Source organism: Anser anser (genome assembly GCF_964211835.1).
Source record: "Anser anser genome assembly, chromosome: 3".
NCBI classification, from domain to species: Eukaryota; Metazoa; Chordata; class Aves; order Anseriformes; family Anatidae; genus Anser; species Anser anser.
Window position 1 is genome coordinate 121,230,316 of NC_139722.1, and position 20,442 is coordinate 121,250,757.

Sequence of the window (20,442 nt, forward strand, 5' to 3'; positions counted from 1 at the left end):
CGCACGAGGCTCCGAAGCGTTACAGAGCACAAATAGGCTGCAGCATGGCCACCTTAGGCTCTGCCACTGCTGCACTGACAAACCTGAGCCATCGTCTCCCTCACCCCAGGATACGTGAAAGTAATGGCAGCCCAGCAGCAGCAGCAGCAAAAAAAATGGCAAAAAAGCTCCCTCGTTTACGGAAGAATTAGAGGAATTGGTTGTCAAAAAGAGACTGTTGCAAATGCAGCAAGCAGGCGCTGAAACAGCTCTACAGGCTTTGCAAAATATTGCTTCATGTCCCTTATTATATGACAAAATAGGTACTTAATTTTGGAAACGGCTCTTTCTAGGCTTACCAGGATTTTAATTAACATTTTCTTCATTATAAAGAGGCAGAGCCCTGTCACTTCTTGCTCTCAGATTGCCCGTGGTATGCACCTTCTTTGTGCTCTCTCCCCCTCACGCTGACATCGCTCCCAGAGCTTCTCAGAGCTTTCTGAGAAAGCTCGTTACTCGGGCCATCAGTCTAAATTAGGCTGAAAAAGAAATTTCAGAGTAAGCAAAGGTATGTAGTCAAACTGCTTGGCTAGTGTGGGCCTGTGGGCTGGGCAAAGCAGCCCTGCGGCATAACCATACGCTGTTGCCTAGATGGCAGAAGAACCAGCAAAGGTCTTACGAGAGATGGCAATGGCCTTTAAGCAGTGCCACCTCCCATTATGGCTTCAGGAAAAAGCATACGCTAGACCACCTGGGAATTTATATTATAGGGACGCAAGGGCAAAATGAAGGAGGACATGGCTTCCAGCACAACCTCACTCTCCTGGCAAAACCCCACCTGAACGCAGAAGTCCTTAAATTGAAGCTATTTTCCAGGAAGCATTTTTTTTTTTCCCCTTCCCCTAGGCAAAAACCTATTGTTTTTGTCTTCCGGAGCATGGCTACAGTCTGGTCACCTGAAGCCACTTGGAAGAATTTGAGCTAGTGTCTCATCATGACAGATGACATCCCAGAAACATTAAGTGCTAATTGAAATGCAACTCCAGGGCAAATTTGACCCCCTGTACGATAGCTTCACTGCTTCTTGTCCCCAAACTCTCAGTCAGGACACAGTCACGGCATCCTGCGTCAAGCCACGAACCCCTAAGCAGCACCTCCGTGATAGCCAAGGGTGCAACCTGATCATACACTTCATTCATTCCTCCATTGTCTCCTTTTGTTACAGTTGGTGTTTTGGGATCCTCTGGGCAAAGACCAGGGGCAGAGGAGGCCTGTGCCAAGTTCTGAGCATGACCGGTACGCATCCTGATTTCCCCAGAAGAGGCACTAACCCAGCAGCACTGCTACAGGAGGCTCTTTGCTGCAGTTTAACAGGCTGGTGCTGTCACTCGCACCCTGGATTTGAGTCTAGGTATCAACCCAAATACAACAGGAAGGTGAGTTCCTCGGGCGTAAGGTGAGCCATGGTCCAGCTTGCTTCACAGCTTAAATTCAAGACCCAGCACTCGGAGGAGCAGTTGCTGGCTGTAAAGCCCTCACCTGATGCATGTTCAGACCAGCTCCGCTTCTTTGGCTGCTCACAGACATGGCATGAATCAAAGGCACGGTGGGCTTTGGGGCAGGAGGCTAAGGGAAAGGCAGTCAGAAGGTGGTGGAGAGCCTGGAGACACGTCTGTACCCCATGCTTCTAGGAGGGACGCACAGGCATGACCATGCACCGGAGGGGCAGCTGCTCCTGTGGGCACGCAACTCTCGGTGAGCAGAAATGAACCTGGGGCCTCTGAGGCTTCAGCTCGTTTTGCTTTTCAGAGGGCAGGCATCCTCATCACGGCCTGGTAATCAAATTTTGACTGGCTCTGTGGTTTCTTTTTCCTCCTCTCTCCATTTTGTTAAACTCCAGACAGTTGCTGCTTATCTGTGTTGTCTCACTGGTGCAAGCTGCGACATCTGTTTAACGTGCTGTCGAGCAAGGAAGGGGAGCACAATGATAGCAGCATATTGGCTATTAGGTTTTGAGGAGCTAAAGGCTCTTCCTGGCGTTTGGCAACAGAAAGGCGACAGCTCTGTTCTTCTTCAGGGGGACTTAACACATAAATATGGCTACGAGCACATCTTCAGAAAGAAAAGTCAGGGCAAAGCACACAGGATGGCTCCAACCTCAGGGCGGGCACTCGCTCTGTTGTGTGCATTAAATCACCAAACGCACATAGCCAGGGTGAGTGAGGCTTTTCATTCATGTGGCTACACAGACAGATTGGTGTTTGGGTACCTCACAACTCCTTCGGAAGATTCACGTGTTAAAATCCCCTGCCGCTCTGGGCAAACTTTCTCGTGGCTTCTCCATCTCCATCTCTGCACAAGGCTGGCTGCACAGGACAGCAGGCGAAAGTCTGACGGTGCCCTGGCTCTCCGCAGAGGGACATGGAGACAGGGGAGGTGGCAGAAACCCATCATTCCCAAAGGAAAAAGAGCAGGCAGGCACGCAGATTAACTTAGAGCAATTAGGAGGTAGCCTGCTGAAAGACCTAGACACAGCACTCAGTGCATGCAGTGGGAAGCCCATGCCGGGCACCTTTAATTACACTAACCAGCTTGCAGAGTAACAACGCAGAAAGCTGGATAAAAAACGTGTGGTGCCAACAACCTATTACTGCAAACCCTCACCTGATGTCTCCCCAGCTCCTAATCTGCAGGAGCAGCCGATTTCGGATGCACCAGGCACAGAAGAGCCCACAGGAGCTGACGGAGGAGGAAGCCGCCTGCCAGCAGGGATCCCAGCCTGGGGCTGGAAGCGCACAGCACAGCCGTGCTGCGGGGCTGCCAGGCACCGCTGTGCTCGGCACGGCCAGCTCGGCTCTAATTACACAGCCCCCGGCTGCTGGCACAGCTCCCGGAGTTTCCTTGCCCCTGGCTGGGAGCAAGAAGCCAGGATTGCTCCGTCTGGGACGCTGCGCTTGTGTGCGCATCTTGCAGAAATGGGTGGGTTTTTTAGACCCTTCTCCTCTCCAATGGCACAGCTCGCTTGGCTCACCTCTCTCCAGATTGCATGTTTCTGTCCCCGGGCATTGCTGGGCAAGGTTTTGGCATGTGCTTGGCACCAGCATTTTTGCTGCCCTTTCTTTGATGGCTCTCTGACTTGGGATGCTCTCACTCTCATCTGATTGGGAGCCCCAGGTTGAAAAATCTAGGCACTGGCTTTACTGGCATTTCATTATGTTTTACAGTCACTGCTGAGAAAGGGATCTTCGTCTGGAAGCCACCTCCTCTGATTATATAGGTGGTGGGGGTGGGGGAAATGCAAGTCTTACCAAAAAAAAATCTCATGGTGTACAATAAACACACTCGATCAGATGTGATTCCCCTTCGGTACACGATAACTGTAACTGAGCAGTGAACTCTGTGCGTTACGCTACGGCACTCTGCAGTTCCCGAGTGAGCCAGCAGATTACACCACTCCTCATGTGGGACTGCACACAGACAAGATATGTTTGAGAAAAGCCTGAAAAAACAAGGGGTGGACCAACGTGAGTGCGCTTGACCTCTGTCAAGTCCCATCTACCCCTGCTCGTGGTGCCCTGCTTGCTTTGGCAGGGGATCCAAGATGCTGGCAGAGGTAACTCGGTGAGGATTTGAGGGGGAGCAGGATCAGAATTCACTTCTGGTTTGTTTTTGCTGATCTGAATCATCACAAAGGGTCACATTCAGACAGATGGTTCAGCGTCAGCATGCAAATAATGCCACTTGCCTTTCCTCTGCCCTGCAGCAGGCATCCGGGTTGATGTGTCATCCTTTTGGGGGCTGAAGCACTCACTTGGGTCATGGCAAAACCATGGTGATGGTGTTTCACCACAAAAGGACCCAGTGCAAGAGATGCCAAGCCTCAAAACCACCTCCTCTATGAGGCCCTGCTGCACTCGGTCCAGAGGCTGAGAGCCTGGAGGATGCCAGTCACACCGCCAAAACCCCTTGGTGCTAGGTGCTGCAGAGTGCGGGGTGAGCCTTCCTCCACATGGATACATGATGTGAGGGGCCTTGGTGAGACGGGGCACGTGGGTGCACGGGGACTGTGCTCGGTGCCCGCTCCTCTGCAGCTGGCCTCTGAGTGGGCTGTGCTCCACACGTGGCCAATCCATGGGAACTTTTAAATAATCAATTTTTGAGGGAGGGATAATTACCAGCTTTTAGCTTGCCCACTGACATCAATACTATCAAAGGAGCCTAAATGCATGCTCTCTTTTCTGAGGAATTACCACCCTGTAATGCAATACCTTTGGCTTGTATCGATCCACCCGTAGCGGATTATGCACAGCTGTTGACAGATAAGACGGAAAATATGAACCAGCCCCCTCTAAGTGCTGGTACCATACAAAGCATTTATTGAGTACCAATCCAAACATTCAGGCTGCTCCTCTCCGATAACCTAATCTTTTCCTGTGTTAACACCTCCACGCTGAAAGGAATCAATTATGTCTATCAGTCCATATAGATTGGGTGCTGCGTTTTTGGAAGCTTAGTCTTGTTCCTTCATTATTGGGTGATCAATAAACCCTTTCACTAGGAGCATTTTACGGTTACGTAATGAAAAACATCATGTAAATTTGGCTTCAGCTGATCCCCTCTGTTGTTCTTTTTGGGTGTCGGGTTTCCTTGAGGGGGGTGGGTTACAATTAGGAATTGATTGCATAAAGCAAAAGTCCTGAATCAGAAATCCAACCTGTGTTTTTGCAAACTGGGCATTCTTTTTGCCACTTCTAATTAGAAAAAAAAAAAAAAAAAACAAAACACTAGCAATAACAAAACAAAAAGTCCGCCGTAAATATTTTATGCTTCCTTTTTCCCTGAATTAACCATTCCTCTTCCCTTATTAGTAAGCTACAGAACTGCCATAGCAACGGTGGTGGCTCGTTGGGGAAACTAGGAGAGAAACACAACCCTGAACACACGGCAGTGGCTGCAGCAGCATCCTCTGCAGACAGATGGGACTGGAGCGAGGTCCGGCTGGGCTCCAAGGGCACTCCGCCAAAGGCCGCACATATTGGCAGCCCAAGAAAAAAGGTGTGAGCAAGCTGATTGCGCCAGTGTTTGAGTCACTCGGTGCTGCTCCTTGTTCTCCTGGACATCTGGCCTCATTCCCCTTTTCTTCAGAGATGATCTGCTGTTGCCGTTGCCCCCTTCTATGCTCCCATGAACCTTCTCCAACACTGAGCTGCAAGTAAGGTGTCAAGGAATATGAATTTAACAGACAACCTTGAAAAACAGATAACCCATTTTAAAAAATCTTTGGAGAGGGAGTTTCCAGATTCTCCTGAGAAATGTCCTTATTTCCCCAAGGTCAGTGTGAGATAAGCTCATTTTTTCTGTTCAGACGAAATATGCTGGAACACGGTATGGGTTCACCTGGTTTCCAGAAGGGTGTTCTCCGTTTATGAAAAAACTTTGTGTGTCAGGAAAAGTGGTGCCTTGAGTTTGGATGAAGGTTCAGTACTCTCCATGGAAATTTTATTTGAAAAGAAGTTAGAGCATTTTTACAGTTTGATTTTTCGTTAATATTTTCTGCAGAAGAAAAGACTGACCAGCTCTACGTGGGTCACTTTCACATTATGTCCAATGGGATATTGCCAGCGCCAAACACACAGACAAACCCATCAGATTTTTAAACCATCATAAGATTAGCTATGAAGAGTAAGAAGTTTTTTTTTTTAAAAAAAAAAAAAAAGAAAAAAAGAACAACCAAAAGATAACAGGGACTAGGGTTTCCACAGGGTTTCTGACTTTCAGGATTTACTTGTGTGATGTTTCCAAGCTTTTCTCTGTGTAAGAATGAATGGTACAACCCTGGAAGGTGCAGGAGACACGGACGCTCCATTTTTGGTGACCTTAAGTTGGTGGAAACCAGGCTTTTGCGGGGTGAGCTAGCCACGGTTTTCTAGGGAGTGGATGACATTTCTCTGCCACGCTTTCTCCTCCTTCAGCCCATCGGCTCTGTTAGAAGAACAGATGCAAAATCTGGGATGTTTTCCAGCCTGGTTTTTCATGTAAGTGACGGCTCAGAGATGGCACCATTGAATCTGTGCCCTCTGCCTGCACCGAGGCCATCAGCAGTGCTAAGGGTGCTCTTTGAGTACTGGCTGGAAAGAGGCCAGCTCTGAGGCTGTGAAGTGGAGCCACTGCTTTTTCCAAAGCTTTTCTCAACTTAAAATAAGCCAAGGGACTTCTCGGAAAAAAGTAGTCTGCAGAAAGCATCCTTTCTAGCACGAGTCTTACAGCAGCGGTATGTATTCCTTCACCCTGTAACTCAGTGTCAAGTGAGAACATGGATGGGCTGGATTCAGTGGAGGCAGAACACCCTGAGCTCCCATCTCTTCTGGTTTGGCTGCTTTGGCTTTCCGTTTGATGGCAGGTGAAGCATGCAATTTGTAACACCGATGCACATCGGCATCTCACTCATCGTTTGTTTGCTCCCAGCTTGTTCGTAAAAGACTGTCATGCCCTCCCTCACAGACTGGAAATAGAGGACCCTGTTCAGCTTTCAAGTGTATCTGAAAGTGCTTTCAGGCTTCACCTCCTGAAAAAAGCTGGTGAGCAACCGAATGCACAAAGCCATTGTTCCCACGCACGTGCCCAATCGTCGTAAGATCACGGTGACTATGTGTGGATGAACATCAAGGTGTAGAGCAGCTACGGGAAAGAATGAATATCAGATGAACACATGCAGCCATAATAATTACATTGCACTAAAGAAAATGTCAGGGAGACTCGATGAAGTGTTAAAGAAAATGGTTTCCCAGGCTTTACTGCGCTAGAGGAAAAAAAAAAAAAAAAAAGAATATGTGGCCCAGGAGCCATCAATGCAGTAATAATTTTGTAATTCTCCTGGAGAGCCTGAGAGAACAGCTCTGGAAAGGACTCCGTGTCTCAGAGCTTTTCAATGGGTGGTGGCAGAATGCCCTAAATCCTACAAATGGGGAACCTCAGGCACTTGTGAGCCAAGTCACTAACAGATATTAATAATATATTATATGCACGGTATTTGGAAACACCATAACATAGCTTGAATTGAGAGGCTGGCAAAACACTGTGTAAATAATGTTTTTTCATAACACCTTCCACAGCAGGCTGCATGCAGCAGCAGGTTGTGCTTGCGATAACAAGCCTGCTGCAAGCCCTGCTTTCCAGGAGGGTAAAACCGCCAGGTGATGCTCTTCGGGCATCTGCTCAGCGGTGTGTGATAATGTACGTGCATGCGCACAGGCCCGGGGCCATCCGGATCCCCCACGGCTAGCGAAGGGACTACTCACGTGTGCCCAGAGATGCCCTCTCAAAATCTTGTGGAACCTCAGACGCAAAAGAGAAGCTCCACCAGGAGGTGAGCACCTGAACCAGGAGATAATAAAGGTACATCTGAAACATGGCAACAGTTCTGAAGAAGCAACTGAATTACGAAGTATAAATGGAAATGAAGAGCCCACAGACAGGGTTTGTCTCTTCAGCAGGTCGTGTGGTCATGGAGATTGGTAGTGCGGGATGCTGCAGTGCCCATAGCTAACAGAAGCCATGGGAGAAATCTCAAGTAACAGCAGCTAGAATAAGTTTGTGTTGTCTTCCTGGTTTTCTTCTCAACAGCTTTTCCAGCTCTGGAAAACATCATGAATCTTCTCTAACAAAGTGAGCTGCTTGCAGAGACTCCAGACAGACCCCAGCCTCCCTGGGAGCAGCTCCTCTGCCCCTGCCCTGGATGGGGATGTCTCCAGAGCAGCTGGCCAACAAGGAGTTTCAGCGGAGCCTGATTTGTTCATTTCTGAAAACTGTTCACATGGCCTTCCAGCCAGATATAGCAGCAAGCAGGAGGGCCAGTGACAAGAAGTGCCATATCAGTGGAGAAAAACCTCCTTTGGCATAGAGATGCAATGCTTTAGTTTCCTAGGCAGTCAATGAAGAGAAATATGGACCTCAGAGAGACAGCCTGTCATCTTTGGATTAAACACATACATTAGGCTCTCCTGCTACGTATCTTCAAAGCTCCATGGTGTCTCTCCAACAGGTACTTCACATTGCAACTTAGATGCCTAAATTAGATCCAGCTCTTAGTATTCCCCCACACCGACTCCATTGCATTTATTGCCCGGCGCTTTTCGACTGTTCATGGTATAATCACTACTAAGCAGGAAAATACGTAGCTATGCAATAGGCTCAGCAGCTATCACCGACAAACAGTATATAGGCACTAACAACATCCTCGGCAGAAAATAAAATGACACCAGGGCTGTCCCTGTAGTAGCAAGACACACTGAATCCTACTGTGATTCATTAAACCGTGCCCTTCGATCCAGAGCAATCTGGTGTCTTTTGCCTGTGCTGGGTTATCATTTGCCTACTTTGCTTGTAACAGTCGAATAACTGTGGCATAAAATACCTACAAACCATTAGGCTTCAGTAAAGCAGTTACAAATGCACACATACAGCAGTTTCTGGCCACTTCTTTGGAAGAAAGAGAAAAAGAAGTCTACTAGGAGCACTTCCAGCTGCAAATTTAAAATTCATAAATATTTGAGCATTGAAATTTTCTCCTTCCCGAACCTGATCGCTTTAATATTCAAGCTAAGTGAACTCCAAAAGACTGGAAACAAAATTATTTTTACTTTTAGGCAAAGAGACACTTTCCATCTGTGTTCACCTAATAGAGCCTCTCTGAGAAAAGGTCCTTTTCCCCCACTCCTTGTCTGCAGTAAGTGCGTGCTCCCCTGGGTCTCCCTCTCTCTTGAGGAACGCTAAGCTTTAAACCCTCGCCTCTGCAACTCACTCAAAGGCTGAGCATATGCTCTAAAGGCCAATATGGAAAATGAAGTAATTAATATGGACCTAGTCCATGTGATTGTTTCTGCAAAGTAGCTTACAAGAGTCCAGAGCTTAAAAAATAAATAAATAGAGGAACTGGCTAGCCTGCTGCAACATTTGTTTGTTCAGAAAGCCTCGGTCACAAATAAGCCCTGACCCCACGGTAGCCTGAAGAATTTCTTAGTGCATGGGAAACTCAGGTATCGACTGAGTAACTGTTATAGCTCTTAATGTCATTGGTGTAAACTCGTCAAAGAGGAAAGACTAAATCAAATTATTAAACCAGTCAACAAGCTGAAAATTTACCTTTTCCTCTAATGCTGCTGGCAATGGCTAAATGAACTACTAAATCAAACACATCATAGCAAATTAGCAAAGTACGTTACAGCAAAAATGAAGTTTAATGGCACACAGCAATTGCCAAGATTTTTAATCAATTCTTTGCAGCCTAGGTCCTTAAATGTTTAACAATGGAGGCATACTATAAAGAAGATTAGCTCAGAACACAAAAGGAAATTCCCTGTTGAAGCTAGCAACACGGAAAGGATTTTTTTTTCTTCCCTTCAGGACTGTCTCTACAATGCTACTACATTTTCACACTAATTTCAATTTGAGTTTTAGTTCTGCTTAAATTAAATCACCAGAACAAAACATAACTGCAAACACGCACATGCACTCACATCCCCCTGCGTCTTCGGAAGTATGAAATGGAAGACAGGAAAATTACTCGGAGATAATTAAATTATTTGCCCCCCTTTCACACCGACAGGGGCTCCTGCTTGGGACAAAAACACCATATTGTGAGGTTCTTAAAAATCCTACAGCTGTTTGCAGATTTTATGTGGCTTTTTAATGTCTCCACCCAATATGCAATTTCTTTAAGATGTGTTTTCTCAGAAAAATGTCGACTTCTCTGAACCATTTTCCTTCACCAGCAAAGCAAAAGGGTTTTCTGGTGCTAGTGCAGCCCATCTGAAACTGCTTCTGCCTGTAAGTCAGGCTTCTTACAAGACCCAACTCTTTCTACCCCAACTACTGCCCCAAATCATGCTCGAGTGCTGCGCAGTTCATTTGGGCAGCAAGAAACAAAGGTGGATGTCAAAATGGGAGAGAAACCACCAAACACCATGGCTGACTTGATGGGTGCAGGTAAGACATGAGGCCGGACAACCCATCGGTCTCGAAAAGCTGTGTTCAGTGTCTTGGCGTTCAAGTCTTTGGTCTTAGTTCATGCTGATCTGCAGCAGAAGACTTGGGCGTTGTCTCCAGCAATCAACACAGTGACACCGGCAGGAGCAAGAGGAGGATCGGAACGAGTTGCTACAGCACTTGCAGAGCAACAGGAGAGGTACAGGGCTGGAGGCAGAGGCATTTGTGACAATGGAGAGAAACAATGAGAAGACACATACTTACAAGGGTGGAAATGTACAGGTGACCACCGTGACCGCTGCTCAATGTCTGAAGACAAAGGCATCCCTACGTCCCGAGAAAGAGATGCAAGTGCACCCCTCCCCCCCCACCTGCCTGAAAAGCTAAAATTACCAAAATCGCCTACGTCACCAAAAGCTCTTGGGCAAACTTGCATAATGGCAAAACAAATGTGGGATAAAAACTGGTTGTGAGCTTACATAAGGCTAAGGATACCTTACATTAAGGTCAGGATAATATCAGCAGCATTTGTCGCTAACAGTTGGCACTCACCTGTTCCTCCTGGGATGTATTTTGGCAGCTTTGTGCTCGTTTCCACACCAATGTGGCTCTGTGCTTACGGCAGAGGCGAGCCGAAGACCCATGCTGTGTCCAGGGAGCAGAGGTGGGATGTCCAGGGGGCTGCTGCTCCCGTGTAAACTCATTCCACAGCCCCAGGCCAGCGCCAGAGGCAGCACTGGCTCCTCTGCAGCCCAGCTTTGCCCATGCAATGAGCTGTGCGTCTCGGCCAACATCCCAGGCCCCAGTGCTTCCCCAGACCAGACCGTGCCGGCTGGGGTATGAATATTGCATTGGGTTCACTGAAGAGTGCTTAAAAACAGCCAGCAACTCTGTGTGTTCCTCTGGGCAGGCCAGGGGAGTGCGGGTGCCTAACTTCACCCACCAAGAAGCAGGAGACGAGGGACCTGCACTTGTAAGAGCAGCCTCTGCTCGGGGACAAGCCCTGGTGCTGTGAGCGCAGTGCAGGATGCGCCGGGCTGTAAAAGAGCCACAGGCTGCCTGGCAGAGCCTGAAAATAGTGGTATCCCCCCCTTGCAATGATTCATTTCTCATTGCCTTTCCTGATGGTACCATAAAACGGCAGCAGCATTTCTTGCAGTGATTGCTAATTACTCATTATTAGCTTTATTTGCATTATCTCTGTGTCTCTAAGCCCTGAGGAGCAGGACTCCATTATGCGACACTTCCCTGAATACAAACCCCAATATTACCCCAGCTGCAAGGAGCCTCCAGTCTGTGGGGTGAGATGCTGCCAAATACTTAGCACCTTGAATTGGGGCTGAGTTTTGCCATCAGGTGTGCTTCTCCTAAAGCAAGAGACAGTCCTTTGATCAGCAAATGCACAACTGAAATGCAAAGAGAGAATAAAGCTCAGCATCCTCTGAGAGATCCTAAGGGAAAGCTCTGTGTAGTGCTAGCACCGTGTCTCCCAATGTGCTGTCGTGAAAAGCCCAGAGAAGAAAACATCATGCTGTCTCATTTTCTTCTGGGGACATCAACCAGGCAACGTGGCCCCGAGGTAAGTTCACAACATGAGAAATGATTTCTGCACAGCTTTCGGGTCAAGGACCTCAAAGCCTCCTTCTCACAAGATAAGCATTTTTAATAACTGAGGATTTTCATTCCTGCTCCTCATGTATCTGAGATGCCACTGCACAGTGCTGGCGTTACCCTCCTGCCACCTCCCTGGCTGGCAGAGCCTGTCATGGCACAGCGACCTCAGAGCCACCAGCACTCAAGGGAATAGCCCTGGCTCAGGACTTCGAGCTCACTTTTACAACCTCAATTGTACGTGTGCATGCAAAAAGCCATTTCAGAGACATTTTCCACTACATCGAGATGCAGAAGTGGGAAGCAAAGCTTAAAAGGTGAAGAAATGAACTGACGCAGCTCATAAAAACAGCTATGAATCAAGATGAGGGATCTTCAAAGTCAATCTTTAGCTGCTTTAATCTGCCCTGCTTTTGCCTTGTTGTGGTAGGGAGCAAAGGGTTTCCCCCTTTCCTCCTTTGGTCCTCAAGAGGATGGGATTTTATCCAGAAGAAAGGACTAACACTCACTCTGCCGGCTCGGATCAGCAGGGCATCTTCACCCTCTTGAACACTGGCAGCAGGCAATACACTGGCACGCACGCTACCTTTTTGGTGACACCACATCACACGAAAGAAGGGGGAAAAAGGTTAAAGAAGAGCAGAGCAAAGCTGGAGCTGCTCTGCCTCACCTGAGAAGCTGCTGGGCAGGGGCTGGGAAAGCTGGAGGAACAGAGTGCAATCAGAGATATTCACAGCTATCAAAATGCGCAGCTATCAAAATGGGCTAGTCTCAAGTATAAAGTATTCCTATTATAACACGTGTAAACATAATTCAACATACAGCACAAGCACCTCATCCCCTCTGCGGCTATCACAGGATTTCTCCTCCTGCTGCATCCTCCTGTACATCCGCTCTACCCCTCACTCCCCCGCATAACACCACGAGCAGCTGTAGTGCAGGCAGTAACTTCGTTTTGTGGAGGAGTAAGGGAGTGCTTGAAGCACATGCAGAGCTTTTGCATGTAAGTTGAGACCAGGAACCGGCCCTGTAAATCTCCAATCTATGTAACGCTAACCAGGTGTTTGCCAGGACAAACTAGGGTAAGGGCATATGCCACATTTTGAAGACGTCAGCCTTACAGACTTAATTAAGCCATCGTGTTGGGTGCATTATGGTTTGATATCGGAGGTAGCATGTGAAAGCCTCCCTGGGACTGCAGGAAGCATCCCCCAGCAGCCAGGAGAGCTGCATCCCCCCCATTTCCCTACCTATTTTTCTTACCCTGGCTCACAAGGAGCAGCAATGGGACACTGCTTTGTCCATCCCTGCTCTTCACCATGCCCCAGGCACATGCTGACACACAAATTCCCAACTGAGGTACCAAACAGGTGGGAAACACTTGGTGCTGCAAGAGAAAAGGAGAAACATTAATACCATCCTGGCAATGTCTCCCTGATGATGCCTCACTGCCCCAGTCCCACACCCCTGCAGCGGTGGCTTCACCTCTCTCACCTCACTCGATCATTTTTTTTCCCATATTGCTCTTCTTCTCCTTTCACCTGTTCACAGTGTTTCAAAGTCAGTGTCAGATAACTGATGCAAAGTCAATATTTAAGTGGGAAAAAGCCATTTTGAAATAACACATTAAGCAAAAAAATCCCACTTCTCCAAGTACTTGTCAAACGCACACTGAATACTTGAATATTTTCCATGACTCCCCGTGGCTTACTTGAACATCACCTCTCTCATGTTTGCAGACCCACCGACCACAGCACCCAGCACACAGGAGGGGATGCTGTGCCTTACACCCCAGCTACAAACCGCCTCAGGACAGCCAGGGATGTCCCAGCAATGACCCTCTCTGGTCCTCCAGAACAGACATAGCCTAAAAAGCCAGGTTGGTCCAAAGCAGATGACAACCAGAGAGACAATCTGCAATCCAGCTGGATCTCCCCAAATACATGTGTTTTTTTTCCACGCCTGTCTCCTCCCGACATACTTACGTGTGCCTCGGCTCCATGTAAGTGGTGGGCTTTCGCAGATGCTCGGGGCACGTTTTGGCACGTGAACCATCCTTCTTCCCAGTGGAGCCAAAACCTTCTTTTTATATTCTTTTATCCCGCTGCTAATAGCGTTTTTTATTTAAACAAATCCTCAGTTATGCATTCTAACTACGAGCAATGATTCATGAGCAACAGATGTTGGCACTGGCACTAACAGAGCAGCATTACTTGCTGCATAGTTTCAGGTGCCAAAATACCAACATTTATTAACCATCTCCACAGAGGCCACACGAGCTTAAAGGTAGAATTAACTGCTGGCACACCAAAAGCAGAAACGCAAAAAAAAGCCAGTGAAGGTAACATTTATAAAGCATTTGCAAAATATATGTCAAAGCTTAACTTCCCCCCGATGCAGAAAATAAGAGAGGAAGGTTTTTCAGCTATTTATTTTTCATTGTGATTTGTTTGGACTGAAAGACTGGTATTATGAGACTCGAGATACTTTTAAATCAATAAGAAATGCCTAGGTGCTTCTTATTTATTTATTTTAAGGCAATTCTCAATGTATAATGAAAGGTTTTAATCTTATTTCAGAGGTGTAATTAAAAAAAATCTCAGCTTCTAAGAAGGTCAATATGGCTTGCTAAACAACATTGATTTCTGGAATATTACTGATGCACACTGTTTTTTTTTTTTTTTTAAGATAACTTCCATCCCTTCAAGTACTGTGTCAGATATAATTTGATTGGTAAATACCTACTCTAAATTAAACTGGCACAGTAATTACAGGTGCCTCATCACAAGTTATGGGAAAATTATTCAAAAAGGTGAAGCAAGTCTGAGGACAACGTAACTCATTTTCTTCTAGTGCACATTCTGAACCAGAATTTTGTTTGCAGGTGTTATCGGGGACACTGATCCCCAAAGTCCATGAAGTAAAAACTTGGTCCTGCAGAACTGAGAAGAAATGTTTCCATCCTGTGCATAGGACAAGGATTTGAGCTCTGGCTTTTAAATCAGATTATTTTGCTGAACTGGGGTTTTCTCATCTGCAAATTGGGGACAATAACATGCTGTCTGTCTCATATAGCACTACTGTGCTTAATGCCTGGCAAGTGCTTTGGAAGCTCTAATTGAAAGGGTCACTGTGTTTTAATTAATCATCATTGTATTGCCCACAGAGAAAAACAAACTTGCAGGGGGCACCACTGCTATGGATCTAGCTGCCTGACCAACCTGCCCCATCCATTCAGCTTTCCTTAGCGGGCAAACAACCTGGTGCAGAAAGCAGCGCGTGGCCATTTCTTGGTGCTGCGACCTCCTTCCAACACCTTTAGTTTCTGACAACATCGGCCTGAGGGTAGGGACGAGCAGACAAGCACTCCAACCTGAACTGACGCCGTGTTACAACTAGAAGCAGCCATTTTCAAGTGGAAAGACCACCCTGCCAACACAGGAGCCTGCAAACTGCATCTTGCCCTCAGCCCTTTCATCTTCCGGCTCACTGAAATTATTCCACGCAATTAGGCCATGGGAAACGCAGTCATGGCCATGCCTTCAAGGGGCAGGAGAGAATAAGGAATAAGGCACCACTGCCGCTGGAGTGAGGGGGTTCCAACGCCAGAGCAGCCCACGCACAACAGGGACACCTTTGCAGCTGCCATTAAAGACTAAAAATCAGGCCTTCCTTCCCTTACACGGTCCCACACTGGCAGACACAGTTTGGAAATGGCATTATTTTCCAGTGGTTATCAATGCACACGGCTGCCGCCATCTTTCAAGAACCACCTGCCCGTGCCCGGGGGTACGGCCTACAAGATGGCTGCCAGAGGTGAGGCCCAGCGGCCCTACATGAGCGCAGGCCCCAGTGTTCGGGACCAGCCTGCCGTACCAGCGGGGCCATGGGTTACCAAGGGTGTCCTGCTAGCCCAGCGGGCAGGCAGAAAGGGATCCCTCCCAGTGCCCCATCCGGGTGAATTCAGGGCCGCCACTCTCCTTTTACAGAGGTGCTAATGAGTGCTGAACCAGGCTAAAAGGCTTTTCTTCTAGCTGCATGCATCAAATGAGGTGCCAATTATTGCTCCAGTTTCCCAGCCCAACACAGAGTTGCTGGGTTTCTTTGAAGCTATGGTGATTTTCCTTTTTATATTGCCTTTTTTTTTTTTTTCTTCCCAGCACACAAGAAAAAAAGGACTCCAAAGAGATGACTCCTGGCACATTTACAAATATCTGGGGAGATTCCTGCAAATCTCTACCTATTTCTGGCACAGGGAACAATTTTTTCCCCAAAAAGGTTTGCAGGAGAGAAGGAAGCTGAGGCACTGACTCACATGTGGGTCCCCTCTCCCCAGGGATGTCCCGAGGATGGGGACACCTGGAGTCCCTTGCAGGCAGGGATTCGACTGGGGCTTTCCCACAGGAGCACCCTACGGTGGGGTTACTCCCAGGCAGATGGGGATGTGCTGACGCTCACACCTACTCCAACGGGTTTCCTTTGGAAAGCCCCATGCTCCCAAAACCTGTGCGGCACCCTGGGTCTCACCCATGGCCCCTGAGGGACCCCAGGTCACACTGAGCACCACCACGAGCCACCAGAGACAGACCCAGCTGCACGGCTGAGGAGCACCCACGTGGGATGGCTTTGCAGAAGCTGCTGTTTCTGCAAGGAACTGGTGACAGCCTTTTCTGGCAAGAGCAAAGTGGAATCATCGCTCGAGGCATGCAAGAGGGGCCGAGTGTGAGCAGGCAGCCAAGCATGGCGTTTCAGAGGCAAAAAGCATTCCCCCTCTCCAGCCTGATGCCAGCAAATATTAAAGAGGCGTCAGAGACACTGCCTTGCTGCAAATGGAAACCACTGATAGCCAGGGTACTCTTTGAGGTTCACGAAGGGCAGATGGGGTGCATCAGCAAATGAAAAAACTCTTGGTCTATGTAATCTAATTCCCTGCCATTCCCACAATAAATTTAAAATAATTCATATTCCACTCATACATACATAAAGATGCAAAATGTTGCTTGTTATTTGGCATTTCAACCTACTGTACAAGCACCTGTCAATTTCAATTAGAGAATCTCCACAAAATGCTGGGCAGGAATTTAGGACAAAAATCACCAATACCTGACTTCAGCTCACAGAGGGAAAAAATATTATCCTAGGAAATAAACTTCTTCCCATCTCATGTATCAAACTGGACTCATCCTCGTTAATGGAGGAGGGACAAGTTAATTTTTGATCAACTTAAAGATTTGAGGCGTAACCTAGAATGTGGCTGTGGGAAGCAGTGCTGCATCAGACACAGGGTGTAATGTTGCCCTGAGATACTCCCTGAGCACGAAGCATCTCTCATCTCAGATGCTTGGCAGCAGTCTCGAGCTCCAATTTCCACCCCCTCCCAAAGTGACTGGATGCTTTAAAATTATAACCCGCAGCACTCCAGCTAACAGGGATTAGATAATAGAGAACGACTCAGGGAGCGAAGTGCTGCGTGATGGGGGCAGAATCGGTGCCTGCAGCATGCAGCTTACCTGCATATGTCCCTCCCTTTCCCGGGGGGGGGGTAGCTCTAGGAAGAGACAAAAATAGGACCAGCACACCAGACTGCTATCTCTGACACAGCGATGGAAAGCGATACTTCTATAGGGCAAGCCCAATCCTAAGTTTATCTAGTCATTACGCTGGTCTTTTCTTCTAGCTATTCAGCCTTTGCGTTCATACCCAGATATGATTTCCATCACACAGTTTCAAGTTTGCAGCACTTTTTTGCTTTTTTTTTTTTTGATAAATGCGTTCAGAGAAAACATTCTTTTAAAAGATGGTTAATTCCCTAATTAAGCATCCATCTCCCTCTCTCATCAGTAACACCGAAAACATATCAAGACAAATTACCTGTACGCAGATGCCTAGCAATGGCATCTTATCCTCCTAAATCCCCTGGACGAATGCAGTAAGCTGCAGTACGAAGTCTGAGGGAGAACACCTGAGGCCCCTCCTGACTTGCAGCAGAGAACAGAAATGCCTGTTCTTTTTGCAAAGTTTTCCATCTGCTCCCTTTGATCACAGAGAGGAGACAGAGAAATGCGCAGTGGAGATGAACAGTAACTTATATCCTTGCAGAAGGCTCTGCTTGCAAACCAAGGGGAGAAAAGGGGAAAGAAAGGACCACACACTGGCAGTACAAAGAGCAGATGCCCCAGCGGGATGCAGGGTTGCAGCCAGCATGGGTAGTGGGAGGTTTGGTGCTGGAGGGAAGAGCTTGGGTGGTTTGGGCTTTTCCACACCTCATCTTTGGTTTATTGAGGGCAGGGGTTGCTCTTGTCAAGCGTGCAGGATTGGATGAATAAATCAGGCTGGATCCAGAGATGAAGTATCAGCATTTTTGTAGATCATAGGCTACCTAAGAAACCCCGTGCCTGCTTAATTTTGCCACGTATTGATTTGAGTGAACCATTTAATACAGCCAGAAATGAGCCACTTGGTTTTGACTGGGGGAAACTCATAAAATCATCATAACTGGGAGCCCGACTCTTTTCCTGCAAACTCACAGGCAATTCATTGATGAAGGTGAAGGGAGAACCCACTGCCCAGCCACGACCAGGGTTTGGGTTTCCTCCAGCGAGACAAGCATTCAGCCACACAGAGGCGCTTTCTGCACCTCCTAACCCTGCTGTTGTCCGTAATGTTCCTTGTGCTGGCCAGAGAAGGTTTCCCGGGGTGCCAATAACACACCCCAACTGCCACACCACAGCGATGTGCGTGTCTCACTACGACGAAGCTGAGAGCAATGGGGAGTGGATCCCAGATTGCTGAGGAAACACGCTGCCATCAGCCTGCAAGTCCTCCCCAGCAATGCTGTTACATCCCAAGCCCAGTCCGTATTTAGGACCAGCATGTACCCTGCTCCCACCCACCTCACCCCACTGCAGAAGCTCGAGCTCTGTCAAAGGGCCGTGAAACACAGCTCCACACCAGGGGGAACAGCACGAAGGAGCGTCTGAGCGACACGATAGTCGGCGGATACCCTCTAATTATGCTGACAAGAGAGACAAAAAGCACATACCAGCTGACACTTGGCTGCATCTCCACTGTGCTAACTGGCTGCAATTAATGAGATGGCGGCACTGAAACTACAAGGAACCCAAGCCAGAAAGAAACCTCACCGATTAATTAAAAATTAACAGAGACCAGAAGAAAATCTTCCCCACCTCCTTCCAGTCAGCTGCCAGCCTTGGGAAAGCTTGCCAGAGGAGGTGCAGGAGAACTCTGAAAGGGAAGCAAGCCCTGAAATTCAAAGCGATGCTACAAAACTGGCCAGAGGACTCACAAGCTGTCCATCAACCCCATGCAAATCATAAACCCCAATGGCAGGTAGCCAGCAACAGCCTGAAAACGAATTGCACTTCCATGCTGTTAACACGGTTGGAGACAACTTGCACAGATTTATGTTCTGCTAATGCTCCTAAGGTGCTGCAAAGCCGCAAGGATAGATAATGCCTTTGATCATCCAAGAGCCGGGGTGGGGTGGGACCTGTGCCAAGAGCAGGAAGAATACCCAGGGGAGAAGCAGCCCAGGGGCAGCGTAGCTTCCCAGCTCCAGCCAAACCCTCGTCCCCTGAGAAGCATGCCCCTGGCTGGGAGCTGGGATGGAGAAGGGACGAGCAATCTTAGCTTAGCTCTAGTCCTTTGCTGAATCAAAACCAAACAGGCCCATGAACCAGAAAGGAACACGCCGTAAATGGGACTGAACTGCTGCACAAATCATCTCCAAGAAAATACTAGGGTCCGATCCAAGGCTCAGCAGCTAGTGGCCACCTTGTCTCTGTTTCTAGCAGGCTTGGATTCGATTACTGTATAACATTTCTTGCCAGCATAGAGAGCTATGAAAACGCCAAGAAAAATCCCTTAGTTTTAAACAACAATAGGGCAATAACACTCACCGACTTCACAGCTGTTGTGGAGACTAGCAGCATTTTCAGTGCATTAAAAGACATAAACCACGCTGTAACCACAAAGCATTATTAGTAAAAATACTCGGGCATCAGAAATCATTTCCTCTTGCATTACTCTAACCTCTTTCAGCTCAAACGTTAAGACCCCAAACTCCCTTGTAGGTCAGATTCTTACTGGAATCAAGCATATGTATATATGTGAATACATATACCCGTGTATAAAAGTACACATACTAAAAAATTAAAATCTTAACCAACTAGTCAAAGCTCCTTTCCATAGCAAATAAATAAATAAATAAATAAAAATTAAAATGACAGGCCAGCGTCATCTTCTTCCCCCACATACTTGGACTGGAAAAAAGCTAATTCTGATGTTAATGTCCCTTTTTCCATGAGTGAGTCAAAGTTCTTCCCCTGTATGGTTTCACTACACAGGCAACTTTCAGCCAGTACCACCTGAGCTCATCCCACCTATTTTATTAACAGAATTAGTATCACGATTTAAACAATCTTTAGGGGCACTTTCTACCATAAACGTAATTTGCCTTCGGTGTGGCTCATGGGAAATCAAGGACTGAGATAATCAATGAAGTTCACAGGACTTCCGTGCCTCCGTGAGTTGTAGAAGTCCAGAGAGAGAGCAGTTTCTGTGCCAGGATGAACTTGGGTGTTAATTCAGGCAAATACATTATTTTCCTCAACTGTGCTACCCCGTGCACTCAGTGATAATAACCTTCATGTTAGATTGCTTTGACCCATCACCACTGCTCAGGATTTGGAGAACGATAGATCCCAGTTCTGGCTTTTTGCCACATCAAATAAAGTGAAAAAGCAATTTATACAGCCTCTTGGAGGAAAATGACAGCGCTCAAAGGAAAGGTGCTCAAGATATAATTTAATTTAGGTGCGATGAGCCTCACACATCTCTCCTGGGTAA

At 47.5% G+C, this 20,442-nt stretch overlaps 1 protein-coding gene across 3 annotated transcripts in view; it reads left to right on the forward strand.

Moving 5' to 3' along the window:
• Positions 1 to 19,970, forward strand: part of LOC310896639 (uncharacterized protein) — a gene marked incomplete at its 5' end in the record, with an annotated part of 31,625 nt that extends 11,655 nt beyond the window's left edge. For 2 of the 3 annotated variants that reach the window (XR_014581688.1, XR_014581689.1), the window contains one exon: positions 1,205 to 19,970. Coding sequence is in view for 1 of the 3 variants with exons in the window: in XM_083829153.1 (XP_083685279.1) it covers positions 1,205 to 1,415; positions 2,659 to 3,114 (667 nt within the window). The remainder of the gene's footprint in view (positions 1 to 1,204) is intronic. The other variant, XM_083829153.1, reaches the window with a different exon arrangement.
• Positions 19,971 to 20,442: the final 472 nt, after the last annotated feature.